At 39.3% G+C, this 23,487-nt stretch overlaps 1 protein-coding gene and 1 long non-coding RNA gene across 2 annotated transcripts; one reads left to right on the top strand and one right to left on the bottom strand.

The window, feature by feature from the left end:
• Positions 1–1,196: 1,196 nt before the first annotated feature.
• On the top strand, positions 1,197–10,943 carry LOC115199256 (Fc receptor-like protein 4; the record flags this gene model as incomplete). The annotated part of the gene is made up of 15 exons (XM_029761875.1): positions 1,197–1,290; positions 1,515–1,799; positions 2,078–2,341; positions 2,527–2,847; positions 2,948–3,226; positions 3,384–3,632; positions 3,839–3,955; positions 4,079–4,103; positions 4,189–4,286; positions 4,432–4,482; positions 4,877–4,957; positions 5,055–5,117; positions 5,240–5,311; positions 10,692–10,754; positions 10,924–10,943. Coding segments are annotated over 15 exons (2,070 nt in total), but the record flags the coding sequence as incomplete, so codon positions are not given.
• An 11,804-nt stretch (positions 10,944–22,747) lies between these two features.
• Positions 22,748–23,163, bottom strand: LOC115198505 (uncharacterized). Its single transcript, XR_003879243.1, has 2 exons — positions 23,005–23,163; positions 22,748–22,798 (listed from the first exon to the last, which is right to left on the bottom strand). It is a non-coding gene; the product is annotated as an uncharacterized LOC115198505 (long non-coding RNA).
• Positions 23,164–23,487: the final 324 nt, after the last annotated feature.

Below are 23,487 nucleotides of genomic sequence, written 5' to 3'. Positions count from 1 at the left end.
CAAAATGGCCACCCTGACACTTTTTGTGGTATATGGCTGTGGGATGGGGCTAAGGAAATTCATTCATCTACATTGTTTACAATAATTGTCATAAAATGACCATATTTCTTGGTTTATGATGGGATGAGACAGTTTTGAGGGAATAAAAAGTTATACTCTTTAAGAATAAATGCCTGTGATTAATTTAATGATAAAAAATGTGTTTAGAAATCATAGCTGGCACCTTTAAAATAAAGTACAGGATGGATTTGGTAATCAGTAACATTAATATGACATGTTGTTATTTAGTTCTATCTAATATTGTGACTTTCTTTGTTGTAGTGCTGAGTACACACATCTACTCTGGACACTCTGAAGATGATGATGGTAGATATTTGTACACTTGATCAAGCCTATATCTCTTAAGGCTTCATCAAATGTTTTATTTGTAATTTTTAAAGCTGCTTTTGGATAGACATATTTTGCGTTTTGAATGTCTCAAAATAACATTTTTAAAGTAATTGTTTCATGCTGCTTTATTTTTTGCAGGACAGGCAAAGGCTTTTCTGACCATTCACCCCAAATCCTCCCAGATATTCAGTGGAGAGTCTGTCACTTTCAGATGTATCATACAGAGGGGAGAAGTCACTGACTGGGAATACACATGGCGCAAGGATGAAGTAGACTCAATCAGTAGGAAGCATGAATATGAGATCAGTCAGGTTAAGATTTCAGACAATGGTGTCTACAGGTGTCTGGGTACACATATTGATAATGGGATGTATTCTAAGTGGAGTGATGCAGTCAGACTGACAGTGACAGGTAAGTCATCTTATCTCTCATTCACATCACTGCCTCCTTGTCCATAACCACTTGACATAAGGCCCATTTTAAGGACGCTATTTTGTCGTTTTAAAAAGGTCTGTCTACTATTGCAGTTGAGATTCTTACTTTAATTAATTCTCCTTTCATGTAATAATTGAAGAAATATGGTGTATGGTACTAAGATCATACTTTTAACTGATTGAGGACAAACTGTTTCCACAGCTCTGCCTACAGCCTCAGTGAAGATGGTCACTACCCAGGAGACACTGTATTCCGGAGACACAGTCAAGCTGCGGTGTGACATATCAAACTACAGAGACTGGACGTACCGCTGGTTAATAAATAAAGAACGGCGTTCCAGTCAAACCAGTAAAACCACCACTATCTCTCTCTCTGACCAGGCTGGTCAGTACCAGTGTCAGGGGACAAGGACAAGACGGCCCCAAAATTCATATCTCAGCTCATCTTTCCACATTAGCGTCACAGGTGAGCTCGCTATTAACCTTCAATCACTGTCTGAAATTTCTGAAAATTAAGCGAATGAGGGAAAATCTAAATATACTGTATAGACTGTAAATTCTAACTGAATGGAGTCAACATACCCCTATTTAAAATAAACTTTAATAAAAACTTAACAGCAACAGCTAAATTATTATAAATGACCAAGCATGTATCCAGATGTTTTGATGTTATGCTCTCTGTTTTCTTAGCTCTTCCTGAAACTTCACTGACCGTGAATCCAAACCCTGCATATAAAGGAGAGACAGTAACTCTGACATGTTCAGTGGGGTCTGACAGTGGGTGGATCTATACATGGTACAAAGACAACACTAAGAAAGTAGTGACCTTGTCTGGCAGACACACTACAACAGGAGCCACCTTCACCATCAGTAGAGCTGCTGAGTCTGACCAGGGTCTCTACTGGTGTCAGGGAGAGATCCAGTCCAGATCCATATCATCAATCATCAGTGATCCTGTCACTATCACTGTGAATGGTGAGTAAGTGTGACTGTGTGTGTGTGTGTGTGTGTGTGTGTGTGTGTGTGTGTGTGTGTGCGTGCGTGCGTGCGTGCGTGTGCTTGTGCTTGTGCTTGTGTGTGGACATCACACCATGTCAGTATATGTCAGTATTCTGATAGACAGTTCAGAATGCATACTGTGTTTTCAGAAATTACAACTTATTATATGATCATGCTGTGAATAATGCTGATCAACATTATTTTACATTCTAAGGTGTGTGATAATATTTATTCTCTGTGTTGTGTCTGTGCAGAGAGACCTGTGGCTGTTCTGACCCTCCAACCCAACTGGCCCCAGATATTCCGTGGGGAGACTGTCACTCTCAGTTGTGACATACAGGGGGGAGAAGAGATTGAGTATGCTTTTTATAACAGTGGGAAGTCGGTCTACACCAAAACAGAGCCTGAGTACAGAATCAGTCCTGCAAAGAATGGTCTATATACCTGTGAAGGTCTTCAGAAAAGAAATGGCTTAAAACACTCCCAGACAAGTAATGCTATACAATTGACCGTGTTAGGTAAGTCTGTTTTTATGGGATTGAAAGAGAAAGACAGAAAGGATGAGGACAAATAGCAGACAGTGAAATCAATGATGAAACAAAACTATAGTTAGATTTTGGGGTAAGGTACAATACCATAATAACAAAATGGGAAAACATTTAAAAGACTGAACATTCGATTTCTGTTATTTCCTTCATAACAGATAGACCCCAAGCTGTCCTGAGTGTCTCTCCTCAGTGGCTGAACCCTGGAGACTCAGTTACTCTGAGCTGTGGGGTTAAATTGACATCTACAGGCTGGAGGTTCTTCTGGTACCAAACTGTTCCCCACACAGCTGGGTTACTCTCCATATCAGGCAGGTCCTACTCTGTAGAGCCTCTATCTGACAGTGGGACTAGTGAAGACTCCTACACTCTGATCCCTGCTGGTCCTAGTCACACAGGAGGATATGTGTGTAGAGCTGGGAGAGGAGACCCAGTCTATGACACATTCTACAGTGAACCTCAGTTTTTCTGGTCAGGAGGTAACTAACTGCATTGAAACTGCATTTAATCATATTTAAGTCACCCTCATGTGTATATATAACTACTGTATACGTTTGATTCTATCACTCTTTGTTTCAGTTCCCCAATCTTCAGTGTCTCTCAAAATAAGACCTAACAGAACTCAACACTTTACATCAAAGTCTCTCTCACTAAGCTGTGAGGAGAAGAGGAACTCTACTGGATGGAGACTGAAGAGATACAGAGAGAAAGCAGTGGAGTCAGAGTGTGGCTCTAACTGGGGATCAATAGCAGGGTCCACATGTACCATCAGGTCCACACGTAAAAAGGACAGTGGAGTGTACTGGTGTGAGTCTGGATCAGGAGAGTACAGTAATGCTGTCAACATCACAGTGGATTGTACGTCTGTTGCACAACATTCACTAACCTTTTTTACATTATAATGTATGATAATGATGTTCAATTCTGTAACTGAATGGTTGCATCTCATAAAATACAAGCTCATGTGAGTGATTACTCCAGATTTACCGTATCATTTATATATTATTTTACACAGATGGCCCTCTGATCCTGGACAGCCCTCCCTATCCCATAACTGAGGGAAACTCTGTGACTCTGAGCTGTACAAATAGATTTCAGAAAACAAACCCGAACCCCAAAGTTGATTTCTTCAAAGATGGAGTATTCATCAGGAATGAGACAACAGGAGAGATGATCATCCCTGCAGTATCCAAGTCAGATGAAGGCTTCTATAAGTGTAAATCTAATAAAGGAGAATCACCAGAGAGCTGGGTGACAGTAAGAGGTGAGAAAATTGTCATGACCTTTTCATAATATCTGTGGTCATCAGTCATTTGTAGTGTTAAAAAGCATACTGTCGGTTTGGTGTTACAAGCTCAGGCTGGTCATCTGATCTCAAATCAGTTGTCAAATATATATTCACTTTGTCCACTACATTTATTTTCTACAACTACCTCAGAACCTGATAGTGATTTGCTGTTCTCTCTCCAGGCGTAACTCCTGGACCCTCTACATCAGTCCTAGTAGGAGTGGTTGTGGGCCTGGTTGTTGCTGGTGTTCTACTGGCCATTCTCCTGGTACTGCTGTGTCGATATAAAAAAGCCGAAGGTGAGACTTTTATCAATTCTCATTTGTGTTTTTGGTTCATGTTTAGGAGAAAAATGTCTAATAACAAAAGTTTAAAACACTAACGACTTGATACAGTATAATAGTATGCATTTCTCATTACAGAATCCTGTTGCAACAGAATATTCTGGTGAGTACACCTGTCTTTCAACTACGTTGCTTTTCATACAGTAAAATATAATCTGTGTGTTTCATGAGTATCTCTCTCCCTGTAGGCCCCCCCAGCCCCAGAGGACCAACCTGGACCCCCAACAGGACCAAGGATCTACCCAGGGCCAGGCTCCTGATGCTGGGTATACACATTTTCAGCATGGTCAGTCTCTCATCCCAGACCACTGTCACTTCACATACTGACTTTTCACCATTCACTTTATATACATGTTACCGTACTCTATGTCCCTAAGCAAGCTGAGGGAAAACCAACCTATTAATCTTTCTCTCTCTTCTTTGACCAATAGGTGGCGTTAACATCTATGACACAATCACACCCTCAGACAATAATGACAATGGTACTGGGAAAGGGGGATACCTAGTCAGTTGTACAACTGAATGCCTTCAAAGTAAATATGTCTTCCGCATTTAACCCAACCCCTCTGAATCAGAGAGATACGGTTGGCTGCTTTAATCGACATCCACATCTTCGGCGCCTGGGGAACAGTGGGTTAACTGCTTTGCTCAGGGGCCGAACGACAGATTTTTACCTTGTCAACTCAGGGATTCGATCCAGCATCCTTTTGGTTACTGGCCCAGCAACCTTTTGGTTACTAACAACTAGGCTACCTGTATGTTACATTTAGCATGAATACAGTATAGAGTTGTTGTTGCTGTTGTTCTTCATATGTTTAATATAACTAGCATGCTAACATTAAGTAGAGATATTAGTGTATTACCTGTATATTTCAGATGCTGGTGCTGCTACTGCTGGATCAAGTGATGTGATGTACGCACAGATTCAACTCAAACAGTTGGACAAGAAAAAGAAAAGTAACTTTCAACTGTCACATAAATTAATATAAAATGTAGCAATGTTTTTTAGTCATCAAAATTGATAGAAACGTACAAATTCTCTCCTCCTCCTCAGAAATGACAGCTGATCCAAAAGAAAATCCAGTCTATTCTGCTGTGAAGACAGGGAAGACCACAGGTGAGACCCATTCTACAGGTTGGTGGTCAGTGAAATTTAAATGTGTGATTTTGGAGTTTCAAAAAAGATTCTGAATAATCTAATTCCTTAATTTGTTGACTGGAAATGTCAATTTTCACTAGCAACTGGACTTGTTGATGTGACCTATGCTGAGGTTGACCTTAAACAGAAGGCCAAAGCCAAGAAGAAGAAAGGTAAGATTGGACATCCCTCCTTCCAAATTCCCCCTGTCATGACGTTGCCCTCTTTCGGTACAGCGAGCACAGTTAACCCCCTCCCCTGCACCTCCCCCTGCACTTCTTCACCATCTCCCTCTGTGTCCTACACCCAGGCTGCTGTGGTCAGAAGGGGTCGTAAATTCCTAAGAAAATGTCCTGCCTCATGGCCACAGTATAAAGAGACAGAGTGTTTTCAAAGAGAGACAAAGGAATTCTTCCACCTCACAAAATTACATTTATGTTCTGGAGAAGGTATAAAAGATCGGTGAAGAATCCAGCTACGAACTGGTCCATTTGGTACAATTTTGTGAAACTCATGAGAGACAATATGGCCATATTACCATAATAATGTTTATATACTAGCCTCAGCTATGAGACTTACATCTAAATGGTTGTATAAAATTAATGAATAAGGAGAAAGCTATTTGGAATATGTTGGGATGCTTGTAAGATGTTAACCTGTTAGGGCTAGGGGGCAGTATTTACACGGCCGGATAAAAAACGTACCCGATTTAATCTGGTTACTACTCCTGCCCAGTAACTAGAATATGCATATAATTATTGGCTATGCATATAATTATTGGCTTTAGGCCAATAATTAAAAATTATTGGCCTAAAGTTTCTAAAACTGTTTGAATGGTGTCTGTGAGTATAACAGAACTCATATGGCAGGCAAAAACCTGAGAAGATTTCATGCAGGAAGTGGCCTGTCTGACAAGGTGTTGTTGTTCTTGCCTCTGTTTATTGAAGACTAAGGATCTTAGCTGTAACGTGACACTTCCTACGGCTCCCATAGTCTCTCAGAGCCCGGGAAAAAGCTGAACGATATCGAGGCAGCCCCTGGCTGAAACACATTATCGCCTTTGCCAAGTGGCCGATCAGAGGACAAAGGGCTTAGGCGCGTTCCCGAGTCGAGCCCGTGCTTTATTTTCTTTCGTCTGTTTACCTAATTGCAGATTCCCGGTCGGAATATTATCGATTTTTTACGAGAAAAATGGCATAAAAATTGATTTTAAACAGCGGTTGACATGCTTCGAAGTATGGTAATGAAATATTTAGAAATCTTTTGTCACGAAATGCGCCGTGCGCGTGACCCTTATTTACCATTCAGATAGTGTCTTGAACGCACGAACAAAACGCCGCTGTTGGAACATAACTATGGATTATTTTGAACCAAACCAACATTTGTTATTGAAGTAGAAGCCCTGGGAGTGCATTCTGACGAAGAACACCAAAGGTAATCAAACTTTTCTAATAGTAAATCGGAGTTTGGTGAAGGCTAAACTTGCTGGGTGTCTAAATAGCTAGCCCTGTGATGCCGGGCTATCTACTTAGAATATTGCAAAATGTGCTTTCACCGAAAAGCTATTTTAAAATCGGACATATCGAGTGCATAGAGGAGTTCTGTATCTATAATTCTTAAAATAATTGTTATGCTTTTTGTGAACGTTTATCGTGAGTAATTTAGTAAATTGTTAGTAAATTCGCCGGAAATCGTTCCACCTACTCAACAGCCAGTGGAATCCCGTGGCGCGTTATTCAAATACCTTAGAAATGCTATTACTTCAATTTCTCAAACATATGACTATTTTACACCATTCTAAAGACAAGACTCTCGTTAATCTAACCACACTGTCCTATTTCAAAAAGGCTTTACAATGAAAGCAAAACATTAGATTATGTCAGCAGAGTACCCAGCCAGAAATAATCAGACACCCATTTATCAAGCCTGCATATAATGTCACATAAACCCAAACCACAGCTAAATGCAGCACTAACCTTTGATGATCTTCATCAGATGACACTCCTAGGACATTATGTTATACAATACATGCATGTTTTGTTCAATCAAGTTCATATTTATATCAAAAACCGGCTTTTTACATTAGCATGTGACGTTCAGAACTAGCATACCCACCACAAACTTCCGGTGAATTTACTAAATTACTCACGATAAACGTTCACAAAAAACACAACAATTATTGTAAGAATTATAGATTCAGAACTCCTTTATGCAATCGCTATGTCCGATTTTAAAATAGCTTCTCGGCAAAAGCACATTTTGTAATATTCTGAGTAGATAGCCCAGCCATCACGGCTAGCTATTTTGACACCCACCAAGTTTGGCCCTCACCAAACTCCGATTTACTATTAGAAACATTTTATTACCTTTGCTGTTCTTCATCAGAATGCACTCCCACTTCTACTTCAATAACAAATGTTGGTTTGGTTCAAAATAATCCATAGTTATCCTGTTGGGGCTAGAGGGCAGTATTGAGAATTTTGAAAAAATATGTGCCCATTTTTAACTGCCTCCTACACCAACTCAGAAGCTAGGATATGCATATTATTACCAGATTTGGATAGAAAACACTCTGAATTTTCTAAAACTGTTTGAATGGTGTCTGTAAGTATAACAAAACTCTTATGGCAGGCAAAAAGTCATTGCTAATAGATCACACAGTGACAAAGGATTCATTTCGCACTTCCTACGGCTTCCACTATATGTCAACGATCTTTATAAAGTTGTTTGAAGCGTCTATGATGAACAGAGACCGGATGACAAGGAAGAGAAGTTGATGTCTTTGGGATGTCGTCACTTCATTATTGCTCGCACCTGCGCATTCATGTGAGTTCATGTGAGGCGAGCCATTTTTCAAAAACGTTTTTCAAGACACAGGAGAGGTCGGGTTGAAACATTACTGATGTTTCACGTTAAAAATGGCTCTAAAGATTGATGCTAAACAACGTTTGACATGTTTGAACGAACGTAAATAGATAATTTTTTTTACTTTTCGTCGTGACTCCCCCCCCCCCCGCCCTACTTTTGAGTAGCCACCGAAGCGCTAACAACTTGGAGTTATTTGGACATCAATTATGAACTTTGTCGAAAGAAACCACATTTGTTGTGGACCTGGGATTCCTGGAAGTGCCAATGGATGAAGATAATCAAAGGTAAGGGATTATTGACAATAGTATTATTGATATTAGATGGTTACAAGATGGTGCTAACCTGTATATTGTGGTGGCTAATTTCCGCATTACCAAATGAGGAGTTACAAACACACCAGTCCGAGTTAAACTACATCTTTAATACTTAAGATACTTTTGCAAAAGTTCTTGACCCCCAATAATGCATTCTCTCAAATGAATCATTTAATGAGGTGATTGTAGAATGGCTCAGGGATCTTTTATAGCAACGATACAGCCCCTTCAACGTACATTGACAAACCACAGATACTTAGTAACAGTTCACAAAGGTTACGTTTTGTATGACAGATATCAATAAAACACATCAGACAGTAACTGCTATGTCAACAGGATTAATGGTATAGCCCAGTATCTGGTCTACTTAGAACTGTCCCTCCCTGGTACGGTATTGAACAGAACTATTTCATCCAATGGCATATATCAATTGTCAACTCTAGATACTCCCATCTCAAGCAAACCCCCTCTTGACCCTACTCCTGGACAGGCTCACTGGAGGGAGTGAGCCTCTAGGCCATATATTATCACAGGATAAGTGTGAGATCTAAGAGACCATGGTCCCAGACACTGCCATAAATCTCCCCACAATAAGGAAAAGGAGGGTGTGACTTGCTCACAGACATTGTGGAGACAAGTCATTGGTTCCCCAGTAATCACGCCATCCCTTCACATGGTTTAAGCATAGGTAAAGACACATTCCCATGACGACAAGTCTGACCTCTCCCCTCTCTGGGCCCCAAGTGTCTGAGCCCCAGCTAAGGTAGACGTGCAACTGAAAAGACACCAGAGTCCAATGGACACTTTCTAATGACAAGTACCTCAAATAAGCATATTATACTAATAAAACATCTTAATTATCTATGTTACCCAACTAATTCTGATTCGTCCACGACAATATCCTAGCCTATTGTTCTTAGCACAGCACCCCGTTTATTGCAAAGTGTGATTTCCCAGTAAAGTTATTTTGAAATCTGGCAATGCAGTAGCATTTACGAAATGTTAAACTATAATTATTTGAATGACAATATTATAATTTACCAATGTTTTCGAAAAGTAATTTTGTAAATTGTGTCATGACGTTGGCCTGTGGGTAAGGTTTATGACCCCCCCCATAAATACCTTTCTCCCTTCCCCTCTCTTACTGACCCTACTGAAGGACTGCTGTCCTGTTAAATATAGAGAGTCTGGGAACATCAAACAAATGGGGAAAGGAACCATATTTTGGTAATAAAACCAGTTGGAAATATGCTTGATAACGTAATGAGTATGGATGTCAGTTCATTGTTATCTGTGACATTATGACTGATGACAGGACGACATAAACTGTACCTGGGAAAGTATACACCCTCTAGTTATCAGAGTCACATGGAATTGTTATGCAATTGAAATGTTTGATATTGAAATTGTTTGTAAATTGTAATGTCATTTTAGCTTCCAAATGAAAGATTTGGGTTTTCATAAGGAAAGTGCCCTGCTTGATCAGTGGCCCACCCCTGTGAAGAGGAGGGTTTATAAACAATGAAGCACATCCTTCCCCCCTCTCCACTATATAAGCCTTTGACAAAAAGATAACCAAGTTGTTCCAGTACGTGAGGTCTGCAGCCTCTACGTTAGAAGGACACACATGTCAAGAACAGAACTAAGCCAACCTTGGCGTGAGCTATGGTATGAACTGGTATGAACTTTGAGCTTATTCACTACAGAAGTGATACTTCCTAGCCGTTGAGTTAGCAGCGGCCGCTGTCGACGTGGGCTAGGAAAGGACGGACGACGGATCCAGTCTAACAAACAGACAAAGATACCACCACGTATCCACTTTACCACCAGAGACATTCTTCCAAGGACCGGAAGATCTGTTGGCCAACCCGGCCAGCATCTACGACCAATCTACCGATACCTACTGTTTATATGCCTTTCTGTGAATTATTTAGTTTAGTAAATAAATGATTTTAAGACAATTGTTGCATGGATGACTCATAGTGAAGACTGGGTTCGTGCAGATAACCAACAATTTGCGACGTTTGGAATGAGACTGGCGAGAGGTAAACTAAAATATCATTAATCAGAGGACTCATGGATCAGATATTATAATATCTGAAAGTTATATTAGGAAAATTATAACTTTGTAATCTGAATATTTTCCTTGGTGCCCCGACCTTCTAGTTAATTACAGTTACACGATTAATCAGTTTAATCGCGTAATAATAATTACAGAGAGTTATTTGATAAGCATGTCTTCAAGTTAATGATGCCAAAGACACGACACCCCTATCATAACCTCACACCTCTGACCCCAAATTGACTAGCTGTATAATATTCTGTATATAACTGTTATATTATTCTGATGTTTTATCCTCACCCCTTACAGAAACAGCAACCCCACCTGAGGCAGATTTGGTCTATTCTCAATTGAAGCCAGGTACAGCCCCAGGTAAGACTAATAGCCATAAGCTACTGATACTTAATATGATACTAATATGGAACTAATTCTCTGATATCAAAGTATAATGTATCTATTTAAAGTATGTCTCTTTGTTTAATTCTTAAGAGTTTATTTGACTGCATGTCGAAAAACAACTTTGTGTGGTGATATGTTGCAGGTACTTGAGGGGGTAAGGGATGGAGGGATGGATGGATGGAGGGAAGGATGGAGGGATAGAAGGATGGAAGGACACACCATCAGAAGAGCAGAAGGAACCCAGAACATGGATTTTGTACGCTAAACACACACAAGCAAAAACACACATCCACAAACACACACGCAATAACACCTTGTCCATCAAGGAGTTCTTACTTATTTTATTTACTTATTTTATTGTATTTAAACATGGTTAAATTGTGTTTCACTGTAACAGCTTTTTGTACAATATGGTACATCGTTGTATTGTGTATTGAGTTTTATTGTTGATTTATTCAGATGATAGAATAACCTATTTGTTTTTGAATTTCCCAAAAAGTACTATTCACATTTTCTTCTAATGGCCTGTACTTTTACAATATCTTTGCATTGTGCTTTTTTAATAAACTATTTTTCATCCACCAGATGTCATGAGTGTTTTCTTACAGGAAATGGATAATGTCATCAACAACTTTTCCATAAAACCTAATTTGGTCAAAACTCCTTTAAGCCTAGTATAGATCTCAGGCTCCATAATGTGTGAGTTATTTCCGCATCCATTTTTGGACTAAATTATATCTACCCATTGAATCTTGAAGAATATAACATAAATGCCCCTTGAGCACTGTTCAAACGTCGTTCCCCATCAGCTGAAGACCCATTGAGATTTTCAGAATTACTTTTTGTGGAAGAGTGTGCCTGAAAATAACAGTTCTTCTCAGTTTTATGATGTCATACTCTGCAGGAGTTCTGAGGATCTAGTAACCTACGTATGAATGCCTACCAGTTCTCCCATATTGCCTCCTCATCCTACAGACAGGTCATGAATAATGACATTAGTGGTGTATGACTCTGACTGCTATTTTTAGTGTCCCTGCATGGTCTGGAAGGTCACTGTTCCAGTTAGGGCGTTTATGTGTCTATGTGTTTATGTCTATGTGGTCAGACAGACAGACGGCAGCCAGGTCATTGTCACTGCTCCTGAGAAACAGTCACAGGAAGTGGCATCACCACAAGATGTTACCTGAAACGTGGAAGGGGGGCTTCTATCAGTAACCTGGGACCCATTACCTTCTGAAAAAATTGCCATGTGTTTCATGTACCTCAGCCACACTGACCTATGAGCAGGCAGAAGAAGTCATGCAAACACTTCTGCAGGCATATGAAGCCAAGATGAAACTGCACAGACACTGTTATGACATTTTTGCTCTCTCTCGCTCGCTCTCTCCAACACCTCCCCATCACACTCTCTCTCCCCCTCGCTCTTTGTCTTTCTTTCTCTGTCTGTCTCTCAATCTCGCTCTCTGTCTCACTCTCTCTCTTCCGAACCCTCTATCTCCCTCCTTTTCCTTTCTCTGCAACATTGAGTGGACTGCTCATAAAGTAACAAAGCTACCGGTATCTGTGAAACACCATGACCATTAACCACACAACCAGCAGCAGCTAGGAAACACATGCTCCAAAACCACCACCATCAGACTGATCAACACAGTGACAGACTCCAAACCCACCCACACCTCATCATCTAACTCTCAAGCTGAGTGAAGGGGTATTTTCAGAGAGCAACTATAGAATGTGACTTCCTTTTCAACTAACATACAGGAATTATTTTATAGAACAGCAGCCCTCATCAAAAGCAAGTCTCTGCTCTTTCTACGCTCTACTCTTTATTCTCTGTGTGTTTTGGATAGTCAACTTTTAGCTATCAGTGACAGTGATAGGTAAGGACGTCAGCCAGAGGAAACAGTCATACAACGCCTTAGAGAGATGTCTGATGGTCCCTTCTCCTGCTTCTCCAAAGAGGGAATACTACTTCTCCTACTCTCTAACTTCCAGGATGCTAAGATTTGTAACTATTGTTATTTATTTGAACATTATAAACACAATAAAACCGCATACAAGCGATTGGCCAACAACTCCTGTACGGTGCGGCTGGTGTGCAACGTGTCCTGCTACCCCAACATTACCTACACCTGGGAGAGAGAAAATGAGATCTACGGGGACGCCCAGCAGATTTACTTCTCTCTCTCACCAGCAGAGTTAAACATCAGTGTAAAGTGCAACGCTTCCAACCTAGTCAGTTGGAAAACTGCTTCTACGACAGTAAAGTGTAGTAATGACACAACCACCCCAGGTACCTAGATATCATAATAATCACTTCTATACACTTTCAGTGTGCTTATACGCTTATGTTGTCAAATATAATATGTAATGCATGTGATTACATTGGATGTATATGATATAGAACCATTTAGTCTTTATCATATTGTATAGTCTAATCATGTGTGTTGTACAATATGTGACAGGACTGGTGTGGTTTACCATCTACATCAGAGTGTCAGTGGGAGACGCTGTGGTGCTGATCCTCACTGTAGCTGTGGCAGTGTGCTACTGCAGGGGCCGAAGTAACACAGGTGTGTACAGCTTAGGGCCCTCAGCTATACTTAAAGTGACATTTCAGGTGTTTCTAGAAGTATTCCTCAGCTGATAGGATTTTGGGGGGGATTTGCTAGAAATTAGAAAAAGAGTGAGACCCCTCATTATTTCCTGGGAATGTTTGTTGATATTCTGTATAAAATGTTTCTGATTGGTTGATATGTTGTTCTTATAAAACACAGAAGATCAAACTGATAACGCAATATAGGCTGATATTATGGACAACACAAGAATTGGAGATGTAAATATGCATTGTTGTTATTATGTATCTGAATGTGTGGAAGCTGTATGTATTGTAATGGGCTGTATTTTGATTCCTGACAAGATCAAACAGTCATGTAAACCCAATATCCATCTATGAAACTGTCAATGATCTGGTTATCCCAAGATTGAACAAGGTAAGATATAAATGGTCATAATGGTAATAAAATGTCTGCGGTTGAATGGAAGACTATGGAGTCTACTTTGAGAATAGTCACTACCTTTCTTGATGCTGAAACAGTTTCTTCTTGATTATCTGTCACATGTAGCTGTAGACTCTGTATGACAAGATTACATTTGGACTTCCAGAAGGCACCCTCCTCTCCCTACCAGAAAGTACTGTGAGCTGAACAGGATGTGGTCATAGGCTGGGCCTTCCATAGATATGTAACCCTCTGCATCCTCTGCATCTTACACGTGTATATTCTGTAGATAGACCTAGATGTTACTGTTAAATTTCATCACGCCCTACACTATTTGCTTTATTTCCTTCTCCCTTTGATGATTCTCATATATACATTATGTCATAAGGCTTTATACCTTTCTTTGAAGGCCTAGATACAATTTGAAGATTCGGAAATGTGTAATAGGCTGTAGTAGGCGTGGTGATCAGACAAGCTCATATGTCGAATTTCTATTTTGTAGATTAAAGAAAATAGTTTTTGTTAACAGTATGACATTGATTAGTGAGGTTTATTTATGCCTGTGAATAGAAAGTGTACAATTTTTTGTGTTTAAGATTATGTGCTCGCCAGGTATCAATGAGGTTGAATTCAGAGTATATGCTGTAGAGCCTTGGTTGCATGTTGATTGTAGATGGTCTTATTTGATTTGTCCGCATGTCCAAAATGGCATTCATGTCTGTCCCAACAACCAGATGGAATTCAGGTCATTCTATAAAAAATATGCTGTTCAGAGAAAAACAAATAATTCTACCTTATTTGCATACCTTGAGTGCCTTGCATTTAGAGTGAATTCTAATTTCCACTCAGGACTGTATTCGTTAGCGACAGAGACATGATTGTTGTATTGAATGGTTTTCAGTACTGTAGCCTTCACCTAGTGAATGTCTAAGTGGATATGTTATCTTTAAAATTAAACTCATTATGACAACACATTACATATATCATAAAGCCCCTGAGGGCCTAGTTACACCCTAACACACTGGTCTGAAACTCCTGGTTTAGTCAAATTATGCCGGCTTGCAAAGGGATGTGTCATTTCTATTGGAATCCAGCCAAAGTTAGGACATCCAACAATTGCAACTTTCAGTCACACGCAACTTGAATTCAGAATGACTGCTGGGGTAGAGAAGATTGGTTATTGAGACTACCTAAATCATATCAACTGGAACAAACATATCAGTAATGTGTGAAATAAGTCCAACTAGTAACAGATAGGATTAGTTTCGAAAAATCTATGTTATCTATGTTTGTGTAGCATAAGATTAATCAACCAGTCATAGTACATGCAAATACACAGGTATTGAAAAAAAACATTCTGAAAATCAACCTGTGAAGAGATCATGCTGGAATAATGATAATGATGATGATTGGTGTTGTTTTGAGCAAAGATTCATTTTGTATTTTACTCAACAAGCTTGTTCAAATACAACTGACTTCAAGCAGAGTTGGTTGATTAAAGACTAACACATTGGCTTAAATTCTTGTCATTTTTAAGTCCACTCAACTTGCATAATAATGCTAATTAAGCAATTGGTTAAGTTTGGCTTTTTCCAGTGTACAGTGAATGAAATAAAAAAGCTGAGGAACTTCACATTAGGTCACTTGTTTGTCATAGTTGAGGGGTCATGGTTTGCTCTCTCCGTCTTTAGCAATGTGGGTTTGTGAAGGAAGGCACTCTGTGAAGCTGTCTTTTCCCGCTGTGATCATAGAGAGTCAAATAGAGAAATGGTTGTAATCATATGCAAAAACCTGTGAAAACCTAGTTGCTCGTCTGATGAGTACACATGAAAAGTTGTGCAGTGATTTATGTCCTTTTCAGAGAGAAGAATGACAATGTTCTTGCAGCATACATATTCTGTAGTTCACTTATTCATTTCTCTTTTACATTCAATCTATCACTGTGATCACTACTTTCCTGGGTTATTACTTTGAACAGTTGACAGACTGTAACTCAAGAACATCTACATGCAGTTGACCTCCAAATAGCTACAACATAAACCAAATGATAAACATGCCATGACGTCAAACCTTTGACACCTCTCCTAGTGACATTAAAGATTGTACTGAACATGTGAACATGACCAGGTATGATAAATGCAATATTGACTTCACTTTTTGTACAACTATGTTTTATCCACTAAGTTTCTTTCTCTGATATACTATATTTATATCTTCCTCCCACAGAAAGACCACAGTGCTGATGTGTCCATTTACTTTTACAGTAAGAGGAAGTTGTGTAGAGATGAACATGACATCAGATGCTATTTTTTCTGTTTCTCTTTAAGCATCTGTACCTTTCTAAATCTGTCAAAGCCTCATTCGTGTCACAGCCACAGGAACTGTAGGGGTCCGGAAGACTTGCCAGAGGCTTAGAATGGAGTACACTTTATGTGCAACTCTGCGATGATGATGATTCATGTATTTCTCTGTATTTTGAATATTGTTAGCTAACTATTTCCTTTATTGGACAAGAAAATGTTTCATTCATAGAATATGAAGTATGACATATATGCACAATAAATGTGGTAACTGATGATGACGTTGTTTGGTTACGCTGTGTTTACCGACTGCAGAGTAATGGAGTTGTTGGTCACTACAGCTTTTAATCAGGTTGTAGCATGAGCCTGAGAAACATATCATATAAACTAATATGATGACATAGAGAGAGGAAGGAATAAGGGGACAGACCCAGTAGACTGAGGGGTTATGTTGTTGCTATGTGACCAATCACATCTTAGTTTCTATGTTGTGTTCCTCAAGAATGTGGAGTAGTTACAGGTCTGTCCTGAAGGGGGCGATAAGAAACCCCAGATGTTTACCTTGTTTCTTCACACAGCGTCTCAAACTCTACACACTACAAGGTCAATAGTAAAAAAAAAATGGATTCATGTCTTCAAAATGTAATGATGTGAAGCAAAATTAAACTACACTCTATGTGTGTGTGTGGGGGGGACAACTAAGGTTAGCTGTCTAGGCTTGCCACCTGACAACTTAGCAACGGTTTGAGGGGAGGCCAACACTGTCTATCTATCTTTTATCTATTGAGGTTAGAAGCCCAAAATGGCTGATATGAAAACACCACCACAAATATAAGAAAAAAAAAAAGTTTGTTCAATCAGTTAAACAAAGCATATTAATTATAAGTGTACATAATATATTCAGTAAACAAGAAAAAACGTATTTGATTATACGTGTGTACATTTGTTTGTGTGTGTGAGTGAGATTTAGGCTACATGAAGGTGATTATTGGGTAGTTTGGTTCATCAGGCTGACCCCCAGTCTGCGCTTGAAGTTATTGAGGGATGATGAGGTTTTGACAATGTGAAGATAAGAATTCCAGAGTATGGTACCTCTGTATCTGATAGAAGCTGCATTGTGACAGACTTCACAGGCTGGACTTACCACTGGTTAATAAATAAAGAACAGATTTCAGGTCAGACCAGTAAAACCATCACCATCTCTCTCTCTGACCAGGCTGGTCAGAACCAGTGTGAGGGGACAAGGACAAGACCGCACCAAAATTCATATCTCAGCTTATCTCTCCACATCAACGTCACTGATGAGTTCATTATTTATCTTCAATCACTATCTGGACTTTCTGAATTCTGAGCCAAGGAGGGTTAATGTAAATACCGTACTGTAAACACTGTAAATTCTAACTGAATAGAGTCAACATACCCCTACAGTTTGTAAACTCAACTTTCATCAAAACTTAACTACAACAGATATATTATTTTTAATAACCAAGCATGTATCCAATATTTTACATTCTGCTCTCTGTTTTCTTAGCTCTGCCTGAAACTACGCTGACCGTAAATCCAAACCCTGCAGACACTGGAAAGACAGTAACTCTGACATGTTCAGTGGGATCTGACAGTGGCTGGAACTATACATGGTACAAAGACAACACTAAGAACGTAGTGACCTTGTCTACAACAGGAGCCACCTTCACCATCAGTAGAGCTGCTGAGTCTGACCTGGGTCTCTGACCTGGGTCTCTACTGGTGTCAGGGAGAGATCCAGTCCAGATCCATATCATCAATCATCAGTGATCCTGTCACTATCACTGTGAATGATGTTGTGTGTGTTCACATGTCTGTGTAGAAATGTGTAGTAATGTTTTGCTTTGTCCACTACTTTATTTATTTTCTACAACTAACTCAGAGTCTGATAGTGATTTGCTGTTCTCTCTCCAGGCGTAACTCCTGGACCCTCTACATCAGTCCTAGTAGGAGTAGTTGTGGGCCTGGTTGTTGCTGGTGTTCTACTGGCCATTCTCCTGGTACTGCTGTGTCAATATAAAAAAGCCAAAGGTGAGACTTTTATAATTTCTCATTTAACTTTTTCATTAATGTTTAGGATAAAAATGTCTAATTACAAAAGTTTAAAACAGTATTATAATATGCATTTCTCATTACAGGATCTTGTTGTAACAGAATATTCTCACAGGTACACCTGTCTTTCAACTAGGTTGCTTTTCATACAGTAAAATATAATCTGTGTGTTTCATGAGTATCTCTCTCCCTGTAGTCCCCCCCAGCCCCAGAGGACCAACCTGGACCCCCAACAGGACCAAGTATCTACCCAGGGACGGGTTCCTGATGCTGGGTATAATAATCTGCAGCATGGTCATTCTCTTACTCCAGACCACTCTACCCTCTCTGTAACTTCACTGACTTATCACCATCCAAAATGTTTATAAGCTAAAGGAAAACCATACAATTAATCTTTGTCTCTCTTCTTTGACCAACAGGTGGCGCTAACATCTATGATACAATCACACCCTGAGACAATAATGACAGTGGTACTGTACACTGTGTTAAGTTTAGAATGAATACAGTATAGAGTTGTTGTTGCTGTTGTTCTTCATATGTTTAATATTACTAGCATACTAACAGTAAGTAGAGATATTAGTGTATTACCTATATATTTCAGATGCTGGTGCTGCTCCTGCTGGATCAAATTATGTGACACGCCCAGATTCAACTCAAAAAGTTGGACAAGAAAAAGAAAAGTAACTTTCAACTGTCACATAAATTAATATAAAATGTAGCAGTGTTTTTTACTCATCAAATTTGATAAAAACGTACAAATTCTCTCCTCCTCCTAAGAAATGCCAGCTGATCAAAAAGAAAATCCAGTCTATTCTGAGGTCAAGACAGGTAAGACCCCTTCTACAGGTTGGCAGTCAGTGAAATCTAAATGTGCGATTTTTGAGTTTCAAAGAAGATGCAGAATATGCAATAAGCTAATTCCTTCATTTGTTGACTGGAAATGTAAATTTCCAGCAGCAACTGGACTTGTTCATGTGACATATGCTGAGGTTGACCTTAAACAGAAGGCCAAAGCCAAGAAGAAGAATTGTAAGACTGGACAGCTCTCCTTCCATATTCCCCCTATCATAACCTCACATATCTGACCCCATATTGACTAGCTGTATAATATTCTGTATATAACTGTTATATTATTCTGATGTTTTATCCTCACCCCTTACAGAAACATCAACCCCACCTTTGGCATATTCAGTCTATTCTGAAGTGAAGCCAGGTACAGCCCCAGGTTAGACTAATAGCCAAATGCTATTGATCCTAAAAATGATACTAATATGAAACTAATGCTCTGATATCAAAGTTTACTGTATCTATTTAAAGTATGTATCTTTGTTTTATTCTAAAGATTTTGTTTGACTGCATGTCCTAAACAACTTTATGTGGTAAAATGTTGCATGTCCTTGAGGGGGGAAAGGATGGAGGGATGGAGTGTTGGAGGGATGTTGTGATGGACGGATAGAACAATGGAGGGATGGAGGGACACACAATCAGAGGAGGAGCAGAAGGAACCCAGCAACATGGATTATGCAAGCTCAACGTACACAAGCAAACACAGACACACACACACACAATAACATATTGTACATTAAGGATTTTTTTCTTATTTTATTTACCAACAGATATATTGTATGTAAGCATGGTTTAATTGTGTTTTACTGTAACAGCTTTTTGTATTATATGGCGTAATGATAATGGACATATCTGAAGCTACAGTAATTGTATCTGCTATGTATTGTGCACTGAATTGTGTTGTTGATTTATATCTGTAATTCAGATGATAGAATAACATATTTGTGTATGAATTTCCCAAAAAGTACTATTCACGTATTCTTCTAATGGCCTGTACTTTTACAATATCTTTGCATTGTGCTTTTTTAATAAAAAGAGTTCTTTCTTACAGTATATGGATATTGTCATCTTCAACTTTTTCATACAACCTAATTTGGACAAACCTTTAAACCTAGTACAATCTTATGCTCCACAATGTGTGATTTAAAGGGGCAATCTGCAATTTCTACATACATTTTTGGACTTAATTATATCTACCCATTGAATCTTGAGAAATATAACATAAATGCCCCATGAGCAAAGTTCAAACGCCGTACCCCATCAGCTGAAGACCCATTGAGATTTTCAGAATGACTTTTAGGGAAGAGTGTGCCTGAAAAAAACAGTTCTTCTCAGTTTTATGATGTCATATATTCTGCAGGAGTTCTGAGGAGCTGGTTGGTACTGGTACTGTGTATCACTTCCTTTTTAATATTGAAATGTGGACATGCACGTCTATGATGGCAAAGGGATCTTCCAAGTATCAAAGGTAAGACACATTAGCCAGGGTGTGATATTTAAATGGAAACAATATTGAATATTTTAATTTCTGTGTTGAATTCCACATAGTAACCTACGTATGCATGACTACCAGTTCTCCCATATTGCCTCCTCATCCTACAGACAGGTCATGACGATTAATGACATTAGTGGTGTATGACTGACTGCTATTTTCAGTGTCCCTGCATGGTCTGGAAGGTCACTGTTCCAGTTAGGGTGTTTCCGTGTTTATGTCTATGTTGTCAGACAGACACCCAGCAGCCCGGTCATTGTCACTGCTTCTGAGAAACAGAAACAGGTCGCCACTGAGACCACAAGTCACAGGAAGTGACATCACCACAAGATGTTACCTGAAACATAGAAGAGGGGCCTTTGTCAGGAACCTGGGACCCATTACCTCCCGATAAAGTTGGCAGGTGTTTCATGTCCCTCAGCCACACTGACCTATGAGCATGCAGAAGAAGTCATGCAAACACTTCTGCACATACATGAAGCCTAGATGAAAATGAACACACTGCCCAAAGTAAACTGCCTGTTACTCAAGCCCAGCCAGGATATGCATATAATTGGTAGCATTGGATAGAAACACTCTGAAGTTTCTAAAACTGTTAAAATCATTTCTGAGACTTTAACAGAATTGATATGGCAGGCGAAAATCCGAAGAAAATCTGACCAGAATTGGTATTTTTTTCAGCTCCCAGGCACTTATTGTGGAAACTTATTGTTTCTATATTTCTCCGTCACCCAAATTGCAATTCCTATGGCTTCCACTAGATGTCAACAGTCTTTTTCAAGGTTTCCGGCTTCTTTTTTGAAAAACGAACAAGTATTTGAAGTTTTTGTAATGGGACCACCTGAAGCAAATCAGTATTTTGTCGCGCGCTTACGAATTTTCCTTTCCTATTGAACATAGTACTTTCCGTGTGAAATATTATAGTTTTTTTTACATTTTAGACGACCTGCGGATTAAATAGAAATGTTGTTTGATTTGTTTTGATGAAGTTTACCGGTAGCTTTTTGGACTCCTTTGTCTGCATGTTGAATGAGTGGATTACTGAAATCAATGGCGCCAACTAAACAGAGTTTTTGGGATATAAAGAATGATTTTATCGAACAAAACGACCATTCATGTTGTAGCTGGGACCCTTGGGATTGCAAACAGAGGAAGAGCTTCAAAGGTAAGGGATTTATTGAATCGCTATTTGTGGTTTTGTGAAGCCTGTGCTGGTTGAAAAATAGGTTGTGGGTCGCTGTCCTCAGACAATCGCATGGTATGCTTTCGCCGTAAAGCCTTTTTGAAACCTGACAACACAGTTGGATTAACAAGAAGTTAAGCTTTTAAATGATATAAGACTCTTGTATGTTCATGAATGTTTAATATTCCAAATATTTATTTGAATTGCACGCCCAGCAAATTCACCCGATGTTGTCGGAGGGTGTCCCGCTAGCGGAACACCTAGCCCTGATTACAACCACATTGATGCCTGGCGAGCACATAATCCTAATGCGAAAGAGTACACTTTCAATTCACAGGGGTAAATAAATCTCACAAATCAATTTCATACTATTATCTACATCTAATTTATTTAATCCAGAAAATAGAAATTCGACATAGGAGCTTGTCTGATCACCACGCCTTCTACTGCCTATTACACGTTTCAGAATCTCCTAATTGTAACTAGGCCCTCAAAGAAAGGTATAAGCCCTTTTAACATACTGTATATATGAAAATCAACAAAGGAAGAAGGAAATAAAAGTAAGCAAATAGTGTAGGTCGTGATGAAATTCAACAGTAACGTCTAGGCCTATCTACAGAATATACACGTGAAAGATATGTGCAGAGGGTTCCAAATCTATGGAAGGCCCAGCCTATGACCACATCCTGTTCAGCTCACAGTACTTTCTGGTAGGGAGAGGAGGGTGCCTTCTGGGTGTCCAGATGGGATCTTGTCATACAGAGTCTGCGGTTACATGTGACAGATAATCAAAAAGAAACTGTTTCAGCATCAAGGAAGACATAGTGTATTCTCAAAGTAGACTACGTAGTTTTCCATTCAACCGCAGACATTTTACCATTATGACCATTTATATCTTACCTTGTTCAATCTTGGGATAACCAGATCATTGACAGTTTCATAGATGGATATTGGGTTTACATGACTGATTGATCTTGTCAGGAATCAAAATACAGTCCATTACAATACAGTACATTCAGCTTCCACACATTCAGATACATAATAACGACAGTGCATACTTACGTCTCTAATTCTTGTGTTGTCCATAACATCAGCATATATTGTGTTGTCAGTTAGATCTGCTGTGTTTTATAAGAACAAAATATCAACCAATCAGATACATTTTAAACAGGATATCAACAAACATACCCAGGAATTAATGAGGGGTCTCACTCGTTTTCTAATTTCTAGCAATTCCCCCCCCCAAAATCATATCAGCTGAAGAATACTTCTAGAACCACCTTAAATGTCACTTTAAGTATAGTGGAGACCCCTAAAATGTACATACCTGTGTTACTTCGGCCCCTGCAGTAGCACACTGCCACAGCTACAGTGAGGATCAGCACCACAGCGCCTCCCACTGATATTCCGATGTAGATGGTAAACCACACCAGTCCTGTCACATATTGTACAACACACATGATTAGACTATACAATATGATAAAGACTAAATGGCTCTATATCTTATACATCCAATGTGAGCACATGCATTACATATTATATTTGACAACATAAGCATATAAGCACACTGAAAGTGTATGGAAGGGATTATTATGATATCTAGGTACCTGGGGCAGTTGTGTCATAACTGCACTTTAATGTCTCAGAGGCAGTTTTCCAACTGACTAGGTTGGAGGCGTTGCACTTTACACTGATGTCTCTCTCTGCTGGTGAGAGAGAGAAGTGAATCTGCTGCGCGTCCCCGTAGATCTCATTGTCTCTCTCGGATGTGTACCAAACTCACTAAAAGTGGCAGTGATAAAGCCTCTCT

Source organism: Salmo trutta, chromosome 8, assembly GCF_901001165.1.
Source record: "Salmo trutta chromosome 8, fSalTru1.1, whole genome shotgun sequence".
Classification (NCBI taxonomy): Eukaryota; Metazoa; Chordata; class Actinopteri; order Salmoniformes; family Salmonidae; genus Salmo; species Salmo trutta.
This window is presented reverse-complemented; position numbering and strand designations above follow the sequence as displayed.